Here is a 21400-nt window from a genome sequence, read left to right on the forward strand (position 1 = left end):
AATAATAATCCCATAAAAACATTTTCATCTCATGCAGCTCATGCAGAGGGCCTGATAGTCTAGAGAGTGGATATGAACTGATGCATGTGTCACGCCCTACAGATGGGCCTCAGGTCTGTTCCAATGGGGTCGTGGAAAGCAAGGGAAAAAAACTGTTGAATACCAATATAAAACTGCAACAAACCATATAAACATGCATCTAAATTCTAATCTAGAACAACAGCACAATGTTAGCTAGTCTTGTTTAAAAGACAGAAGGTACATCTGCTTTCTGTGAGACTCACAAGAAGAACTTCTCGTCCCAGACGGGGTTGAGATTGCCGAAAACAGTTTTGGTCCTGCGTTTAGTCTTTCCCACTTGTACTGTGACGTAGGGGTCACTGGAGCCCGTCTTGTCTTTGGCTTGCAAACCTTGAGCACATAAAACTAGAGAAAGGAGACAACAAAAAAAGACAAATTGCAAATTGTGTATTCTTGAAGCAAGCAAAAACATTTGCATGAGAGATAAAATGCTATTGTCTGAAGAATTGAACATTTAGAATCGTGTTTTAGTACAAAAAGCAATATAAACAAGTACTGACAAGGATGGATTATAGCCCAGGGCAGTATGCCTCAGGGGCTTCTGACTGCCATGGTCCTTGAGTTTGGAGACCCGCAGTGACCTGAAACCCGAAAATCTAAAAATGTTGTCCACTGGTGCCAGTGACTGTTGGAACAATGAGAAATAACTAAAGAAAAGAGAAACTAACTAACTGAGTTAGTTTTTAGTTTTGTAAATCTGTACATTTTTAGTCATAATTTTGAGATATGAAGACAAAGGTCAAAGATTTGAAGTTGCAAAGCATAAGATGCTGGTGCCAGAGGCTTTGAAAGACCACAATCCATCCTTGAACAGCATTCATGTCCTATTTCAATGTGCATGTACATAAGGCACCCCAAATAACTAAAATGTCAATTCAAAATAGACGAATGTGCAATAATACAACATAAAAACAGTGTGTAGTCTGACTGTGGCACTAAACTCAGTCAATGGGGATACCATTCATCACAGAGCCAATAGTAGTTCACAGGAAGCTCTTGCCTCATTAATTATGAATGAGCAGGGTGCTAAATTATTCACGGAACATATATCCTTGGGCTTGGAGACAGACAGAGATTGGTGCAATGTCACTGGGCTGGTTGAAGAGGGTAATATAGTCCGAATGGTTTAGCTAGAATGAAAGAACGATGGCATGTTTGTGCTTCCAGAGCTGTGTTCACACATTGATGTCATGTTGGTGTGTCTGACAGTGATGGCCATATTGTTTTTGGGCTCATGACACAAGACTCTGCAAGATGGATGGATGGACAGACAGACAGACAGACAGACAGACAGACAGACAGACAGACAGACAGACAGACAGACAGATAGATAGATAGATAGATAGATAGATAGATAGATAGATAGATAGATAGATAGATAGACAGATAGACAGACAGACAGACAGACAGACAGACAGACAGATAGATAGATAGATAGATAGATAGATAGATAGATAGATAGATAGATAGATAGATAGATAAGATCTAAATATCCTTGAAACACTGCATCAAATATTAAGACTTATTACAGAGAATAGATCTTGAATTACATTTGAATTACTACATGTTGCAGTTAAACTAAATCAGAATTCACAGAGGCTAGGGTTTATGAAACCCATAATAAATAAATCAGTGCATGATTACTTTCTAAAATGGGAGTTTCGACCATACGCCAGGATAAATTAAAGCAGAGAGCTGCTTTTCTCTCTTTGTTCTATTGACACTCTGGCAGTGTTGCAAGCTTGGCAATAATTCACAGCCTCTGTTGCCCCTCAAAGTCAGGTGAAGGAGCATCACTGATACGGACACATACAGGAGCAAACTTCACCTGGCACACATCTGAACTAATACAGTGGCTTCTGGAAGATAAAATATGACTGAAACAAAGCAATGTGAGGATATACGTCATGCAGATGGACAGAAACTGTTCTTTATGACTCAGAGAGACGGATGCAACTGCCTACGTTTCTGTCCACAGCAGATGGTTGTTGTCGTCTGGCGGTTTGAGCTGTCAGAAAACAAGTAAAATCTCGGCACATTTCCCAAACTAAACTGAGCAGCATTTCTTCCCTGTAGGGTCTGTTCCAGCCACAGACGCAGAGATGCACAAACAGACATTAAGGGTGAACCTCATGAAACTTGTCTAGAACATACTCGGCCAAAACAGTTAAATACGGCCCGAGCATGTTCTAGACAAGTTTCAGGATTTATTTTTTATTTATTTATTATTTTATAATTTTATAATAATAATAATTCTATATACATTGAACTGAAACTTGTCAAGAACATATTTAATTGCAAAAATAATGTATTTTTATAATTATTTTTATTTTACATATTATTTTGTCTAAAAAATTGTATAAAAATTGTATAGTAATTTTATAATAACTTATTTATAATTTATTTAATGTATAATTAAAAACAGTGTGTTCATACTTACTATTTTATTTCTTCATTTGCAATGCAATTTTTCATTATTTGAACATTATTACACAATTAAAGGTGCCCTCGAATGAAAAATTGAATTTATCTTGGCATAGTTAAATGCCAGTACATGGAAATGACATACATTGAGTCTCAAACTCCATTGTTTCCTCCTTCTTATATAAATCTCATTTGTTTAAAAGACCTCCGAAAAACAGGCGAATCTCAACATAACACCGACTGTTACGTAACAGTCGGGGTGTACGCCCCCAATATTTGCATATGCCAGCCCATGTTCCCAACATTATAAAAGGCATTAGACAAGGGCAGCCAGTAACGTCTGGATGTGCACAGGTGAATCAACAGACTAGGTAAGCAAGCAAGAACAATAGCAAAAAATGGCAGATGGAGCAATAATAACTGACATGATCCATGCTATCATGATATTTTTAGTGATATTTGTAAACCGTCTTTTCTTACTGTATTCACTGAGACAAGAGCCGTCGCTATTTTCATTTTTAAACACTTGCAGTCTGTATAATTCATAAACACAACTTCATTCTTTATAAATCTCTCCAACAGTGTAGCATTAGCCGTTAGCCACAGATCACAGCCTCAAATTCATTCAGAATCAAACGTAAACAATATAACAGTATACAATACTCATAATCCGACATGCCGCATGCATGACGAACACTTTGTAAAGATCCATTTGAGGGTTATATTAGCTGTGTAAACTTTGTTTAGGCACTGTTTAAGGCAAGCGCGAGCTCCGTGGGCGGAGAGCACGAGAATTAAAGGGGCCGCACAGCATAAATCGGCTCAAATTTAATGATGCCCCAAAATAGGCAGTTAAAAAAATTAATTAAAAAAATCTATGGGGTATTTTGAGCTGAAACTTCAGACACATTCAGGGGACACCTTAGACTTATATTACATCTTGTAAAAAAACGTTCGATGGCACCTTTAAGATATTGTAAACCAACAGCAATTTAATTCTGAATCAAATCTGAATCACATTTTGAATCAATCAATCCATCTGCCATTTGTATATGAATTTTTTTAAATATATTTTATATGACAGTGAAGCCTACTTTTGGAACACTAACATTTGCATGCAATTTGACTTTATCATGGCACTTTCAGGTTATCTGAGATTTGCTTACCCGTGATGGTGATTTTGGCAGACCACTTGGACGTCCCCTCCAGCACGGCCTGTTTGGCTGTCTTCAGGTGAGTGATAAAGTCTTCTTTTGTGAGCTGAAACATCTCCTGAATCACCTCGAACACCTCGGGTCTGTTCTTCTCCCTGATTTTCATCCGTTCCTTCATGGCCATGATGATGTTTTGGGTTTTGTCCTCAGCTCCGTGTTTCGAGCTTTTCTCTACTGCACCTATAGAGGATGATGAGATTTACATGTGTTGTTACGCAATCTCTGATGATTTGAGCAGCAATTCCAATTTGTATACTCTCTGTACTAAACAGTACATAAGATAAGGTTAAATGCATCCTAAATTTTAGTACATCAAAAATAGCATGTTAAAGGTGCCCTAGATTCAAAAATTGAATTTACCTCGGCATAGTTAAATAACAAGAGTTCAGTACATGGATAAGACATACAGTGAGTCTCAAACTCCATTGTTTCCTCCTTCTTATATAAATCTCATTTGTTTAAAAGACCTCCGAAGAACAGGCGAATCTCAACATAACACTGACTGTTACGTAACAGTCGGGGTGTACGCCCCTAATATCTGCATATGCCAGCCCATGTTCCCAACATTATGAAAGGCATTAGACAAGGGCAGAACGTCTGGATGTGCACAGCTGAATCATCAGACTAGGTAAGCAAGCAAGCACAATAGCAAAAAATGGCAGATGGAGCAATAATAACTGACATGATCCATGATATCATGATATTTTTAGTGATATTTGTAAATTGTCTTTCTAAATGTTTCGTTAGCATGTTGCTAATGTACTGTTAAATGTGGTTAAAGTTACCATCGTTTCTTACTGTATTCACGGAGACAAGAGCCGGCACTATTTTCATTTTTAAACACTTGCAGTCTGTATAATTCATAAACACAACTTCATTCTTTATAAATCTCTCCAACAGTGTAGCATTAGCCATTAGCCATGGAGCATAGCCTCAAACTCATTCAGAATCAATGTAAACATCAAAATAAACACTGTACTTGTGCGATTAGACATGCTGCATTATCCATTTTGAGGGTTATATTAGCTGTTTGAACTTTTTTTATGTTGTTTAAGGCAAGCGCGAGCTCCGTGGGCATGGAGCACGAGATTTAAAGGGCCACACACCCTGAATCGGCTCATTTCTAATTATGCCCCAAAATAGGCAGTTAAAAAAATGAATTAAAAAAAATCTATGGGGTATTTTGAGCTGAAACTTCACAGACACATTCAGGGGACACCTTAGACTTATATTACATCTTTTAAAAAAAAGTTCTAGGGCACCTTTAAAGTCCACCATGCCTGGATGGTGTATTATTTCTGCTGGATTTTAAAAGTGTGCATGTATCTGTGCATGCTTTTTGAGTCAATATTTCTCACAAAAAAGTACTTGGAAGAATTTATGATAATGATTGACATTTGCAGCTGTAGAAAAATGGCAAGGAATGTGAGAACAAGTTTATAAATGTGTGAATCTAAGGAATCAAATTATGCATTATAAAATGTGTTAAAACCAAACATTAATATTAATAATCAAATTAGCCAAAATACTGAATAAATTAACATGAAACTTTGTGAATGATGGACATTCCAGAAATCACAGAAATTCACAGAAATCTAAGTATTTTTTGTAAAGAAGATTTGTAGTTTGTCTCATCTTACAGACTGTCTCAGTACAGACTTCAAGTGCATAGTATAGTATGCAAATTTGGTTGCAGCTCAGATATGTACTTACCATATCCACATGAGTATAAAGAGTTGACATGTATATAGTCTTTAAGACCTACTAGCCATTTAGATCAGTTGATTTTGAAGTAAATATAGTATTGCACATGCCTAAGTGAGCAGCCCAAAACAGATGAGTATAGATGATTCACTGCCGCTTAAAAAATTGATCTCTCTGCACCCTATTAAAATGAATCATTCATTCAGAAGCATCATAAATACCTTGTGAATGCTTTAAAGAGTGTTCAAAATGTGCTGGGTATGGGAAATAAAACTGTGTCTGTGAGAGAGATGGTTTACTGGTGTCTCGTCCCAGATGTCTTTCCCTCACGAACCATGCAGAGAGAAGCGATGCACTGCAAACCATACAAGTCAAACCAATCGCTCATACACACTCACTTTTAAACACACACACTCTAAATATGAGTTTGATGGCTTGTTTAATAAATCTCTCTCTGTACAGGCCCATTTAAGTGTCTGGCAGACAGCCATGTCTGTGAGGTTTACTCGGGAACTACATAACATATATCTCATGCACAGTCTGGTTTTACCACTTATCTGAGAGCTTACACTAGTGTAGATTGTTATTCTGTTAGTGCCGAACAATAAATTGAATAGCTGCCAAATGCAAAATGTCAGAGATGAGAGTTGTCATGCAATGTGACAGACAGACAATGGTGTTTCACAATGAAGAACATTGCTCATACAATATGATAAATTTAACATTTTCTGAAGAAAACATGAGTGTTTGCACATGCAAAACTCGCAGTCACAATGAAAAAGTGTGGCTATGAAGTGTTTTTAGCAATGTTAATGTGGGTTTTTGGAGATTTACCATCATGGTGACAAGCGGTGCTTGGTAAGTTCATGTTACTAGAAATGTTTTATTGTGTCCAAAAAGTGCCTTCACCTTACTTAAAACATTATGTTGGATCAACTTAAATAGTTGCATTCATGTTGACAATTATTAAGCTCATGTTACTTAGAAATGTGTTTTTATTGTGGCAAAAAAACGTCTTCACCTTACTTAAAACATTATGTTGGATCAACTCAAAATATTGCTTTGAATGAATGTAATTCTCCCAATTGGCTTAAGTTAAAAATTCTAGTGGAAAACGTTAACATATTTTTTTTTGTTGAACCAATGTTTTATTTTTTAGAGTGTAGACCGGGCTTGCAAATGTGAGTGAAATGCTCACAATGCCGAGGCCTGTCTAATTCATATTTTGACAAAGTCTAAATAATCTTTCTCCAAGAGAGATGTGTGCGAACTGTAAAATGTATTTAGGAGCATGTATGCAAACAAAACAAAAAAAATTGACTTGTTTTCTAGTACAAATATCTAAACATTCTTACAACAAGACAAAAGATGTTAAGTCTTGTTTTCGGAAAATGTATCACTATTAAGTACACTTTTATTCTCTCCCCATCATGTGTTGTCCTCTGTGGTGCCTTACAACAGTGGTTCCCAAACTTTTTAACGTGGAGTACCCCCTGAAGGGATTACCATCCTTCTGCGTACCCCCTCTCTTCCACTTCGACTGCAGTCACACCTTTACCATTAAGTGACAATATTCGCCCCCTAAATTGATTTTCCAGTGCATTTTTTTACCTTTATGAATAACTTTATAAAATAAATAATGTTTTAAATAAAAAAATGTTCAATAGAGAAATATGCAATGATGGTAAAACGAAGTAAAACTTTTAAATATTAAACTAAAACCGCCATTAGGTGGCAGCAAGTCACTGTTTTTATGAGTGAGTCATCGAGTCATTCATTCAGTAACGAAGCAAGTGGCTGTGAATGAATCATTGAATCATTGACTCTCACGATTCGTTCAAAGCCGCAGAATTGTTCGCGAAACACAGACGTGTGTTGTAGTTCTGCTGTGGTTTTCGTTAGAACTATTATTTCATTGCAAAATAGAGTAAATACTGACAGTACTGTGTTTAAAATGTACGTTTTATTTTTTGACCTGTTGTATAATAATGTCACGTTTGCAGTCATGTGGATATTTGGGAACAATTGCGTTCTTGCTCGTCATCATCATTAAACACAAGAACTCACACAAGGTATGTTTTTGTATCGGAGGAAGTTTGAGTCTTAAATCGAAATTAATCCATTATCTGTGTGTCTATATTTGTTCTTCATGCGAGTAAGTGCTGAATCCCCACTTTTACAAAGGTGCATTGTCGAGAACGACAGTAGCCTAATTTAGCGCAATTTAAGGCAGCAGATTCTGCACACAATCTATCATATCCATGCTGCTTGTGTGGATACAGTCATTTTTGACTGCAAATGATGAGGTAATTTTATTAAATGTACTGGATTTATGACATTTTGGCAGTTAGAAATAGATGCTCGATTTTAATATTATTTTAAGGTAGAATTAAATGAACTTCTCAGCATTTTGTTCGCGTACCCCCTTTTGTCACCTCACGTACCCCCAGGGGTACGCGTACCCCAGTTTGGGAACCACTGCCTTACAACAACCTTGGCAACGTAGTTTTGAATGTCCAAGCATTTTTATAGAACCTTAAAGGGATAGTTCACCCAAAAATTAAAATTATCCCAACACCCTCAAGCCATCCTAGGTGTATATGACTATTTTCTTTCAGACGAACACAATTGAAGATATATTTAAAAATATCCTTTGTCCTCCAAGGTTTATAATGGTTGTGAATGGGGGGCCACGTTTAAAAAAAAAAAAAAAAGCATCCATCCATAATCAAAGTAATCCGATATGGCTCCTGGGTGTTAATAAAGGCCTTCTGAAGCGAAGGGATGTGTTTTTGTAAGAAAAATATTAACTCTGTGACTCTATTTTCCACGACATGACATTGTTCTCATTGTACAACATCACTAATGGTATTTATGAACAACAGCAGAACTGATATCTTTCTGACATTATTTTTTAATGTTTTTTAGAGTACATTATGATAAATACTTTGCTTGTTACGTATACGTGCAACATGTCAGTCATAAATAAATTATAAATCTTTTTATGATTATGTTCATTACCTGTCTAGCGATGCATGTTTATGCTGAAATATAATTAAATAATGGTTTGTATTTTAAAAAACATCTATCACGTGTCATCGTGTGGTGAGTTGGCTCAAGTGATTTAAATTTCACGCTTCAGAACTTCCATTAAGGGAACAGAGCAAGCATTGATGCTCATGATGTATTGTGGGACTTTTTAGGGAGTGAACTTTTCAGTGCAATTTTGCAATTGAGACAGCCCTTAAAATGGCAGACTCCCTGATCAGTGCCCTGATTACTGAACTAGGGAGCTGATTGAGATGCCCCCATAGTATCTGGCTTTGGACACATCGCTAGTGGGCTGTATTTTGAATTATAGACTCACGTTGGAGACAGTCTGCGTTCAGGAGGTCCTGGCATTTCTCGTGGCATTTCACTCCGCATTCGGTGCAGCGCATGCCCTGCCGGGCTATGCCCCATAGCAGACCCTCACACTCGTGACAGTAGGTGGGTGCGGTGGCTGTCCACACTTCAAAATTATGGGGTGTCGTGGAGGAGATGGGATAGATCAGTGCTTGGAGAGTCTTTCTGAGCACATGCAGTTTCTGAGAAAAAGAGAGAATGTTTACAGTAAAAGGAAACAAAGATACACAATCAATTTCTCAAATCAATGGAGGTCTTAGAAGAAAAATGAGCATTTGCAATGATCACAGTACTCCATATGCACACTATTGCTGTGAACAAACGTGTGAACAATGTGTGAACAAACACTTCCATTGATCTCCATTCATACACATACGAATGCTGGGCACCGGAAACACAAGCTCATGCAAAGAAGTTTCGCTTTTTGCTGTGTTCCAAACTCTTACCTGTGAAGACGTGTGACCAATAGGTCGAGTAGACTGTATATTTTTACTTTTTGGATTTATTACTGTTTGTTATATGTTGAATTTACAGTGGGTACGGAAAGTATTCAGACCCCCTTAAATTTTTCACTCTTTGTTATATTGCAGCCATTTGCTAAAATCATTTAAGTTCATTTTTTTTTTCCTCATTAATGTACACACAGCACCCCATGTTGACAGAAAAACACAGAATTGTTGACATTTTTGCAGATTTATTAAAAAAGAAAAACTGAAATATCACATGGTCCTAAGTATTCAGACCCTTTGCTGTGACACTCATATATTTAACTCAAGTGCTGTCCATTTCTTCTGATCACCCTTGAGATGTTTCTACACCCTCATTTGAGTCCAGCTGTGTTTGATTATACTGATTGGACTTGATTAGGAAAGCCACACACCTGTCTATATAAGACCTTACAGCTCACAGTGCATGTCAGAGCAAATGAGAATCATGAGGTCAAAGGAACTGCCTGAAGAGCTCAGAGACAGAATTGTGGCAAGGCACAGATCTGGCCAAGGTTACAAAAAAAATTCTGCTGCACTTAATGTTCCTAAGAGCACAGTGGCCTCCATAATCCTTAAATGGAAGACGTTTGGGACGACCAGAACCCTTCCTAGAGCTGGCCGTCCGGCCAAACTGAGCTATCAGGGGAGAAGAGCCTTGGTAAGAGAGGTAAAGAAGAACCCAAAGATCACTGTGGCTGAGCTCCAGTTGTAGAAAGTCAACCATCACTGCAGCCCTCCACCAGTCGGGGCTTTATGGCAGAGTGGCCCGACGGAAGCCTCTCCTCAGTGCAAGACACATGAAAGCCCGCATGGAGTTTGCCAAGATGGTGATAAATAAGATTCTCTGGTCTGATGAGACCAAGATAGAACTTTTTGGCCTTAATTCTAAGCGGTATGTGTGGAGAAAACCAGGCACTGCTCATCACCTGTCCAATACAGTCCCAACAGTGAAGCATGGTGGTGGCAGCATCATGCTGGGGGGTGTTTTTCAGCTGCAGGGACAGGACGACTGGTTGCAATCGAGGGAAAGATGAATGCGGCCAAGTACAGGGATATCCTGGATAAAAACCTTCTCCAGAGTGCTCAGGACCTCAGACTGGGCCGAAGGTTTACCTTCCAACAAGACAATGACCCTAAGCACACAGCTAAAATACGAAGGAGTGGCTTCACAACAACTCTGTGACTGTTCTTGAATAGCCCAGCCAGAGCCCTGACTTAAACCCAATTGAGCATCTCTGGAGAAACCTAAAAATGGCTGTCCACCAACATTTACCATCCAACCTGACAGAACTGGAGAGGATCTGCAGGGAGGAATGGCAGAGGATCCCCAAATCCAGTTGTGAAAAACTTGTTGCATCTTTCCCAAAAAGACTCATGGCTGTATTAGATCAAAAGGGTGCTTCTACTAAATACTGAGTAAAGGGTCTGAATACTTAGGACCATGTGATATTTCAGTTTTTCTTTTTTAATAAATGTTCATTAATGAGGAAAAAAAATGAACTGCAAATGGCTGCAATATAATGAAGAGTGAAAAATTTAAGGGGGTCTGAATACTTTCCGTACCCATTGTATATATATTTTATTTTATTTCAAGTAGCAAACCTTTTTTTTTTTTTTATGGTTTTTGCTTTAGTTAACCCTGATAAGCAGATTACACATTTCAACCAAAAAGCCAAATAAGCTGAAAATTTGTAATGTATAAAGTAAAATACAGTAAAAATGTATTATTTAAGCAATATTAAATATATATAAAAAAAACACATATTTTCATGAAACACATAAATACATAAAAAAAAATGCTGTGTTGGGAATTAGGTGCATCAAGTTTTATCAATTCCTGTCACCAGCAAAATCACTGCAAATATTCAATATATGACCCAGCCCTAAGAAAATTTAATGCATAAATGCATAACATCATAAAATATTAGTCAAGGACTTAATAGAAGACATTTAGATTAATTTACATGATCTCTAGTTCAAGATCTCCACTCCTCTTATAAAACACTCCTAAAAGTACAGACACCTCATTCAGCCGGTGTTCAGAAGAATCATTATATCATTTTTTAACGATGTCATGCTGATATTAATTTCAGTAATTACAGAGCAGATGTGAAGCCCACAGTGTTTTCAATCTGTCCCTGCTCAGACTAAAAAGGTGAGTCTCACAAAACCTGTCAAGAACATGTCACATTTCCTAACTAAATTAAATTGTTATGAATACAACAATTACAAATTAAAAGTTATCAATACAACAATACAACAATTATGTTTATATAATATATAGCATAAATACAATGATGCATTACATTAAAGCATTTGCTTTTAGAATTCAAAAATTCTAAAAGCAGAATTTTTCCACATTATATTAATGAGAATAGTGGAAGGAAATATTAATAATAAATAAATAAAAAATATTATAATATTATAGTTAACTACAACTAAAATCATAAAAAACATTTTTGTTACTTGAAATAAAATAAACGTTAATTGAAATAAAATAAAACAAACTTATTTAATTTCAACTAGTTGCCTAGGCAACATTTCTCATTTTCATTTACTTATCTTAAAGTCATGAAATCAAAATCGACCCTATATTTACTTTTTTAGTGCACTACTAGTCACTACTAGCACATTACTAGTCTTGTGGTAAACAATTCATCCAAGAAACTTAAGAAACGTTGTCTTTATACTCTTTAATCAAAATCTGAAAATGTACATCCCCTTTGGAATGGCATTTGCAACTTCTGGTTCATGTGGACTGCAGAAAAAAACTGAATAACTATCGGACATTTAAAAATAATAATAAAAATAATAATAATGACAAAGATACACAACAAAATTAATAAAACATTAGCTCAAATTAAAATAAAAAGCAGAAAATATAAAAATATAACTATATATATAGAATCACAATGAAATTGACCCTAATAATAAACATCACAATGCAAAAAAAGAAAATAAGAAAATAAGCTTAATTTTCTGTAAGCAAAATACTCCATCTTTCTTTCTTTTGATTTTGAGGTCATGTTCTTGACAGGTTTCATGTGATTTACCCAACAGACACTATTTGTTAATAGTTTGCCTTCACAAGCAAAAGGGGTGGAGAGAATCATAGGCATCATTTTGAAAGAGCAAAATCAATGAGGATGTCCTTTTACAGCTGGAAAAGACAAAGAGAGAGCGAGAATGAAGGAGAGGTGGGCTGGTGATGCACAGGGCTCTAAACTGATGTTTACTTGTTTCCCATGATGCACTTTTGCTGATGTGTCTTCGGCTCTGCACCCACAGGGTCATTACGTTAAGAGCTGCTAAGAACTTCAGCCACGTCCAAATGGTGTAAATGTTAAAAAAAAAAAAAAAAAAAAAAAAACGTATAAGATTAAAAGTACCGCAGACCGAAAAATCAGGCTAATTAGCAAAGTAAACCTAAAAATAGATAAAGGGAGAAATTTCCTTCACCGATCTCTGAGGGAAAATTTTTATACAAAACAGCAACAGCACCAAATATGAAGTACAAAAATGACTGCATGCACAAAAGAAACTGCACTGAATGATTAATGGCAGTTGTCTTAGTTACATGAAACACTTGAAAGAGGTCACATTATACATTTGGTTAATTAATTTTTTTTTTTATGAGGTCCACTTATGATGTTAGTCAAGGTTTAATGCACCTTAATTTAGTTTTTCATGACTATTTTCCACCAGTCTCACACCCTTAGAAGTATACAGGTAGGGTTTTTTTATAGGAATAATATTTAAAAACAATTTAGTCCTAAATGTAAGATTTATATCTTAGAATTGTACAAACCCGATTCCAAAAATGTTGGGACACTGTACAAATTGTGAATAAAAAAGGAATGCAATAATTTACAAATCTCATAAACTTATATTTTATTCACAATAGAATATAGATAACATATCAAATGTTGAAAGTGAGACATTTTGAAATGTCATGCCAAATATTGTCTCATTTTGGATTTCATGAGAGCTACACATTCCAAAATGTTGGGACAGGTAGCAATAAGAGGCCGGAAAAGTTAAATGTACATATAAGGAACAGCTGGAGGACCAACTTGCAACTTATTAGGTCAATTGGCAACATGATTGGGTATAAAAAGAGCCTCTCAGAGTGGCAGTGTCTCTCAGAAGTCAAGATGGGCAGAGGATCACCAATTCCCCCAATGCTGTGGCGAAAAATAGTGGAGCAATATCAGAAAGGTGTTTCTCAGAGAAAAATTGCAAAGAGTTTGAAGTTATCATCATCTACAGTGCATAACATCATCCAAAGATTCAGAGAATCTGGAACAATGTCTGTGCGAAAGGGTCAAGGCCGGAAAACCATATTGGATGCCCGTGATCTTCGGGCCCTTAGACGGCACTGCATCACATACAGGAATGCTACTGTAATGGAAATCACAACATAGGCTGAGGAATACTTCCAGAAAACATTGTCGGTGAACACAATCCACCGTGCCATTCGCCATTGTCGGCTAAAAATCTATAGGTCAAAAAAGAAGCCATATCTAAACACGATCCAGAAGTGCAGGCGTTTTCTCTGGGCCAAGGCTTATTTAAAATGGACTATGGCAAGGCGGAAAACTGTTCTGTGGTCAGACGAATCAAAATTTGAAGTTCTTTTTGGAAAACTTGTACGCCATGTCATCCGGACTAAAGAGGACAAGGACAACCCAAGGTGTTATCATGTGGCATGGGCAGCTTACACATCTGGAAAGGCACCATCAATGCTGAAAGGTATATCCAATTTCTAGAACAACATATGCTCACATCTAGACGTCGTCTCTTTCAGGGAAGACCTTGCATTTTGCAACATGACAATGCCAGAACACATACTGCATCAATTACAACATCATGGCTGCGTAGAAGAAGGATCCGGGTACTGAAATGGCCAGCCTGCGGTCCAGATCTTTCACCCATAGAAAACATTTGGTGTATTATAAAGAGGAAGATGCAACAAAGAAGACCTAAGACAGTTGAGCAACTAGAAGCCTGTATTAGACAAGAATGGGACAACATTCCTATTCCTAAACTTGAGCAACTTGTCTCCTCAGTCCCCAGACGTTTGCAGACTGTTATAAAAAGAAGAGGGGATGCCACACAGTGGTAAACATGGCCTTGTCCCAACTTTTTTGAGATGTGTTGATGCCATGAAATTTAAAATCAACTTATTTTTCGCTTAAAATTATACATTTTCTCAGTTTATACATTTGATATGTCATCTATATTGTATTCTGAATAAAATATTGAAATGTGAAACTTCCACATCATTGCTTTCTGTTTTTATTTACAATTTGTACAGTGTCCCAACTTTTTTGGAATCAGGTTTGTATATAAATTTTCCATCCATTTGGATTACACAGTTTTAACATAAACAAACGGTAACACTTCACAATAAGGTTTCATTAGTCAACATTACTTTAGTTAATATGAACTAAGAATGAACAATACTTCTTCAGCATTTAATAATCTTAGTTAATGTTAATTTCAACATTTACTAATAAATTTTTTATTAAAATCAGATGTTGCATTTGTTAACATTAGTTAATGCACTGTGAATTAACATGAATAAACAATGAATAGCTGGATTTTTATTAACTAACATTAACAAAGGTTAATACTGTAACAAATGTATTGCTCATTGTTAGTAAATACATTAACAAATGTTAACAAATGAGACTTGAGAAAGTGTTACCAAACAAACTAATAATTTGCATATTTGTCAGTCATGCAAATGAAACTGGTAAGAAACAGGTAAGATTTTTGCAATAAAAAAATCATGGCATAGTTTAACTATCTGGATGTATTTGATTTTATTTAAATAATCATTTTCAAAATGCATTTATTTAAATTGTCTAAAATTTCTTCATTTTGAAAACAATTTAAATTTATTCAGTTAAAAAGCATGAACATGGTTCAAGTAAGACTAGCTGTGGAACAAGCAAAGTCAAAATGTATGAAATTGGATTTGTTGATGATATATCATATATATATGCCTTGGATTCTTTATTTTCTATAGATACAACTTTGATCCCAAACAAAGAGCACCTTCTGGGATTACTAACCTTTAGTTTCAGTAAGTAGTGCTTCAAGATGTTTTCCTTGATCTGTTCATTTGTTTGTGTTAAAACAGTGTAATCCAAATGGATGGAAATTTTATATGCAAATAAAATTTGTAAATATTACATTTAGATATAAATACTGTGGATAGAGAGAGAGATAGAGAGATGGATAGACACTCATAAAAAAAAAATTCTCATAATATGAGCCTTAGGGCCAGATTTACTAACAGCACAAACCCTCATTTGGCGTTAAAAAAAAAAACTACTGTAAGGGTTTACTAAAGACACGCAGTGCAAAATTAGAGCTGAAAAGGCATGGACTATTGCATATCCATTTGTAGGAGTTTTCCTTTCAAACACAAAATGTATGGGAGGAGAGTATTTAAATGATAGTTCAACATGGCTTGGCAAACGATATTATATATGTGTACGTGTTTGTCAGATTACATGTAACAAGTTGCGCCTTTGTCGACCCGCACCTGATGAGAGCATCAGCTGTTTAATTGCGTCCCAACGTTAATTTGCATTGCTCTTGTTAGATTGAGTTGATCATATGTAAATGATTTGACTGCGTCTGTGTTCTCTTGCGCATCAACAGTAGATCACGCACAAAACTTGCCACTCCCATCTGCGCATTTGTGGAATTGCGCTCTCACGCTAATTTGCCCCATTTAGTAAATCTGGCCCTCAGATTCTTTATCTCATATATGTGATGTATTCTCACAGAAATCATCCCTACAATTCTTCATTGGGATTTAACTACATTTACTATATCGACATCATAATGCACTAAACAGAGATGCATTCACGAGGTCTGATCGCTGCTGGCCATCACGTGCTCGAATCCTGCTTTACTGACAGCTGATTTCAGGCCAACGGCGGTAATGTTACGCAAATGAGGAGGATTAACAGCTGGCAAAAATGGAAAAGGACTTTCCAATTTAATCTAGCAACTTCAGAGCAACTAGATGAGTTACCCTCAGAATTAAACACTGGGCTATCAGCCAGAAAGAGAGGGAATATTCATTGAGTAATCGCTCACGCTGAACAAAGCGGTCAGCACTGTCACAAACTCCAGCAGAAATGAGGGGCGGAGGAATTAAGCCATCTGTCAAACACACAGCCGCTGACCCACAAGCCTCACAGTATCTTAAACAGACAGTTCACCCAAAAATGAAAATACTCCACTGCTTTTATGTTCCACAGAAAAAAAAAAAATAACAGCATACACACTTTAAAAAAAAAAAAAAAAAGGGTCCATAAGGGGGTGGGTTTCGCAGCGATGCCATATAAAAAAGATCTATTTTTGGTTCCCTAAAGAACCTTTAAATAACAGTTCTTAAATAAAATAACATTTTTTTTTTTTGTTTAAAGAACATTTTAATAATCTGAAGAACCTTTTCCAGTATAAAGAACATTTTGTGGAGTGGAACATTTCCATGGATGTTATGGTCAATGCCAATAAAAACCTTTATTTTGGAATGTTTGGAATGACTTTAAGGTGGATAAATAATGACAATTTTAATTTTTGAATGAACTAATCCTAACTGTTAGAAGACAGTAAGCAACTCTCTCTTCATTTCTCTGCTCGTACTTTGAGAAATATCAGCCAATTAAATGTTTGGAAGAGTCCTCAACACCCGGAGCTCTCAGCTTTCAGACCCACTGCGGTGAAGTCTTTGGTTCGGATCTGTTTCTGTGCTGGAGGCCACAGCTAGTGCTGGAAATGCTGTGATGGCACATGATCACTGCATCTGGAGACACTTGTATGGATCATGTTCATAACCATTGAGGTCAGTAATTTTTTATTTGTATTTATTTGTATTTATTTTTTTTTGGTAAGAAATTAACACTTATTCAGCAAGGACGCATTAAATATATTAAATAATAAATCCTCTTCTTTTGAATGTTTGACTGTTTTCAACATTAACAATAATCAGAAATGTTTATTGAGCAGCAAATCAGCATATTAGAATGATTTCTGAAGGATCATGTGACACTGAAGATCATGATGCTAAATATTTAGCTTTGCATCACAGGAATAATCTACATTTTAAAATATATTCACTTCACATAAAAAAACTACACAGGTTATCACACTATCAAGCAGAGTTAGTTATTTTTAGGCTTCATATAATGAGAAATCATATTTGAAATAAGAGTTTGTAACCTCCTCCAGAAGACCATTTATTGAAAACAAGCCACAAAAAAAAAAAAAAATCCTTTTTAGATAATATTATTCCAAAGCAGCAGAACCAACGACAGTAAAATGTGGTAACGTGCGTCAAAGCTCATGCTACACTTTACATTCCATTCACTTTGATTCATACACATGCAAATGCATGTGTAGAGTAGACGTTTATATAGTGAAAATATATTATATTAGTTAATATAAACATTAGATTGACCTCTTCATACAATGTAAACAATGCAAAGCGGCATGGTTTGCTATATAGCAAGAAACTGGAGCATATAATATATTTTAACATTTTGAATATATAAATTTTTGTTTACAATTTAGTATTAATTAAAATCCCAAATCCGACGGGCAACTCATATGCACAGTCCATGGTCCAAAATAATTTCACATGCAAAGAGGTCATTTACATAGAACATATCATCAAAAAGAGTCAAAGACAATAAAGAATGCTGGTCATGTAAAACTAAATTATAAATGTTTTTGGCACAACAGAAGAGCAAATGCCTTGACTAAAAATTATAAATGGATCTCAGGGGAAAGGTGAAGGAGGTGTTTCGTTGAATAATGTCATAGACCGAATCCAAACACTCTCTGTTGATTTTTCTCCTTCTTGCCGTGAATGTTGAGGAGAGTTCCAGTGATATAACAGTTTCTGTCCTTGTTTTCCGGTGTCTTCTTAAGCATATGGACGTACGAGCTGTTTTCAGCACACTTTTCTCTAAGGGATTGTGTTTCTTTTATAATTTCTCCCTCAGCCCCCTCACTTCATGTTTCTTTCTCTCTCTTGTCTTTTTACTTTGTTCTCACTCTTGGCATATTTAATACATTTAAAAAGCCTCGGACATCTGTTCAGTCTTAGTAATCTGCCAGCTAGCTCCAACCTCTGCTCTCTACATCTGACCTTCCTTCTCTTTAATTCTCTGAGACCCGTCGAAGGCTGTTTGGAAATGGGTGCATCTAAAAGAGTGATTGCAGTGTTGCTATTCTTCAGAGAACTGCTAGTGTTGGATTTAGGTCGACTGGACTGGCCCGCTGAAGCCCAAATTTGACCTGTCTATTGATCACTCGCTAACGCAGCCTTCAACTCATGCCGCAATGATGTGCAAAAATGAACAAAAGGCTCCATTGAGTTTCAGTTTCCAAATTGGGGTGCGTACCAAAATCAAGGTAGAATCTAGTCACATCCACATTTTTTGGGCTGAATTTGCTAAAGTTTGCCAGGTTAGTGCAATCAAATCATTGAAAGATCCTTGAGGTCTGTTATTGTGGTATGTAGTGACTGAGTTCGGACACACCATTATTTGTTATAATCTGGGAATCGTAATAATCCCCCTCAAGAATGTAATAAGCAAGTTCCAAGTCTGGTCTCCCACAGATCATTCTCAACTTTTATTCCCCCTGCCAACACTAGCCAGGAAAACTGGTGACATTATTCTTGACATCAAAGAGATGCCACAGAAAGGTGACCACATGCAACAACACAGGCCATAGGAAAGACAGACACATAATGCCCATAAAAAGACTTCTCTCCATTAATTCATAGACAAACCTTTCTATGAATGAACAAACACAATGACATTACATAACATAAGTGATATTATTTGTCTACTATTATTACGATATGAGAAATAGCTGCATATACACTGCGTTCCAAATTATTATGCAATTGACATAATAAGTAAGATTTCAGTACAATAAACATTCAGATTTTAGTTTTTCTAAGTTAAAAAATAAAAATGTTTGTTTGTTTATTTATCCATGTCTTTTTAGATAACTGGTATCAATCTCAGACAAAATAATTTGCCAGATCTATGGAAACCCTACTTAGAGGTTGTTCTACATTATTAAGCAAGTCACAGTTCTCATGCAATATAGGGAGGAAGAAAGATCTTTCTGAAGATGAAAAGCATGAAATGGTGCAATGTTGTGCAAAAGGCATGAAAACAACTAATATTGTGTGAAACTGAATAGAGATTATCAAATTATCATAAGATTTGTGAGTGATTTAGAGGACATCAGAACTCGGTCAGATAAAGGCTTATTAATTAAAGTTACTATCAAAAAAATTAATTGTATTAAAAGGGCAGCTATAAAAAAGCCAGTGTTGAGCAGCAAACAGGTATTTGAAGCTGCTGGTGCCTCTGGAGTCTTGAGAGCCTCACCATGCAGGCTGGCAGTTGTGCGTAAAGATGCATTTTAGACACCACTAACCAAACCTAACAAAGAGAAACATTAACAGTGGGTGTAGAAATACATTTTCAAACAGTTTTATTGCTGTGGTGTTTTTTTTCAGCATGGGATAGTGCATAGTGCATTGTACAAATAGTGCATTGTACTATGCACTATCCTCCTTTTTATATCATGGCTGAAAATGGCCAGTTATGAGCTCCACATATCTTGCAAAAGTAATTTTAATACCCTCCATCTCACTTCCTAGTATTCCAGCCCAAATAATCACCCACCAGCTCCTTGCTGACGTCACAGTCTTGTTGGAACGTGGTGGCCATTCACCAACCATCCAGAAATCCATCCATTTAGACCATCCAATGTAGTACGGCATTAGTCAGTGAATAAAACTATTTAAAAATGAGTCTTCATGTATTTCTAAACCCACTGTGAATGTTTCTCTTTGTGAGGTTTGGTTTGGAGTGGCTGAAATGCATCTTTACGCACAACTGCCAGCCTGCATGGAGAGCTTCTTGAGACTCCAGAGACACCAGCAGCTTCAAATACCTGTTTGCTGCTCAACACTGGCTTTTTTTATAGCTGCCCTTTTAATACAATTACATTTTTTGACAGGAACTTTCATTAATAAGCCTTTATCTGACCGAGTTCTGCTGTGCTCTAAATCACTCACAAATCTTATGATAATTCGATAATCTCCATTCAGTTTCACACAATATTAGTTGTTTTCATGCCTTTTGCACAACATTGCACCATTTCATGCTTTTCATCTTCAGAAAGATCTTTCTTCCTCCCCATATTGCATGAGAACTGTGACTTGCTTAATAATGTGGAACAACCTCTAAGTAGGGTTTCCATAGACCTGGCAAATTATTTTGTCTGAGATTGATAACAGTTATCTAAAAAGACATGGATAAATAAACGAACAAACATTTTCTTAGAAAAACTAAAATCTGAATGTTTATTGTACAGAAATCTTACTGATTTGTCTCTTGCATAATAATTTGGAACGCAGTGTATGCACTGTAAAAAAAATCCCAGTAAAATTTACGGTAAAAAACCAGCAGCTGTGGTTGCCAGAACTTTACCGTAAAAAATACGGTAGCAACGTAAAAAAAAAAAAATCTGTTAAATTTACGGTAAAATAACATTTCATTAACTGATATTAATGTTAATTTACCAACCTAATGAAGTACTAATATCTGTTTTGCACCTTTATAATACACTGACAATCACCAAACACAGTGGTGATGAGAGTCACATGATGAATCAAAGTTCATCACAAGCAGCTTTTCCACAAGCTGAGAAGGACAGCACTAACATATAGAAGGTGCACACAGTGTCATTCACACACACACTAAACACCATCATGGTAACACACATGACATTTTAAAAATGCAATAAACATTAATTTAACAACATTAGGTGTAACATAAAACCCTAATGTACATAACTGATTAGAAAAAAATGAGAAAAACTAAGAAGTTATTTCAACGAAAATATATCAAATGTGAAGTGTCACGCAGGGAATTGTGGGAATGTCAATTTACGGTTTTTCACTGTAAATTTTACAATGAATTGTTATTTTCACTTCCAAAAACTGTGAATTTAACGGTATTTTAC

The 21400-nt window shown here is 36.1% G+C and overlaps 1 protein-coding gene across 6 annotated transcripts in view; it reads right to left on the bottom strand.

Annotated features, from left to right (window-relative positions):
* LOC125253970 (protein unc-13 homolog C) overlaps positions 1-21400 on the bottom strand; it is a 244034-nt gene that overhangs the window by 193193 nt on the left and 29441 nt on the right. For all 6 annotated transcript variants that reach the window (XM_048168259.1, XM_048168258.1, XM_048168257.1 and 3 more), the window contains 3 exons: positions 8791-9010; positions 3672-3899; positions 285-426 (listed from right to left, as the gene is read on the bottom strand). In XM_048168259.1, the coding sequence (XP_048024216.1) occupies positions 285-426; positions 3672-3899; positions 8791-9010 (590 nt within the window). The remainder of the gene's footprint in view (positions 1-284; positions 427-3671; positions 3900-8790; positions 9011-21400) is intronic.

This window comes from Megalobrama amblycephala, linkage group LG19 (assembly GCF_018812025.1).
Source record: "Megalobrama amblycephala isolate DHTTF-2021 linkage group LG19, ASM1881202v1, whole genome shotgun sequence".
NCBI lineage: Eukaryota > Metazoa > Chordata > Actinopteri > Cypriniformes > Xenocyprididae > Megalobrama > Megalobrama amblycephala.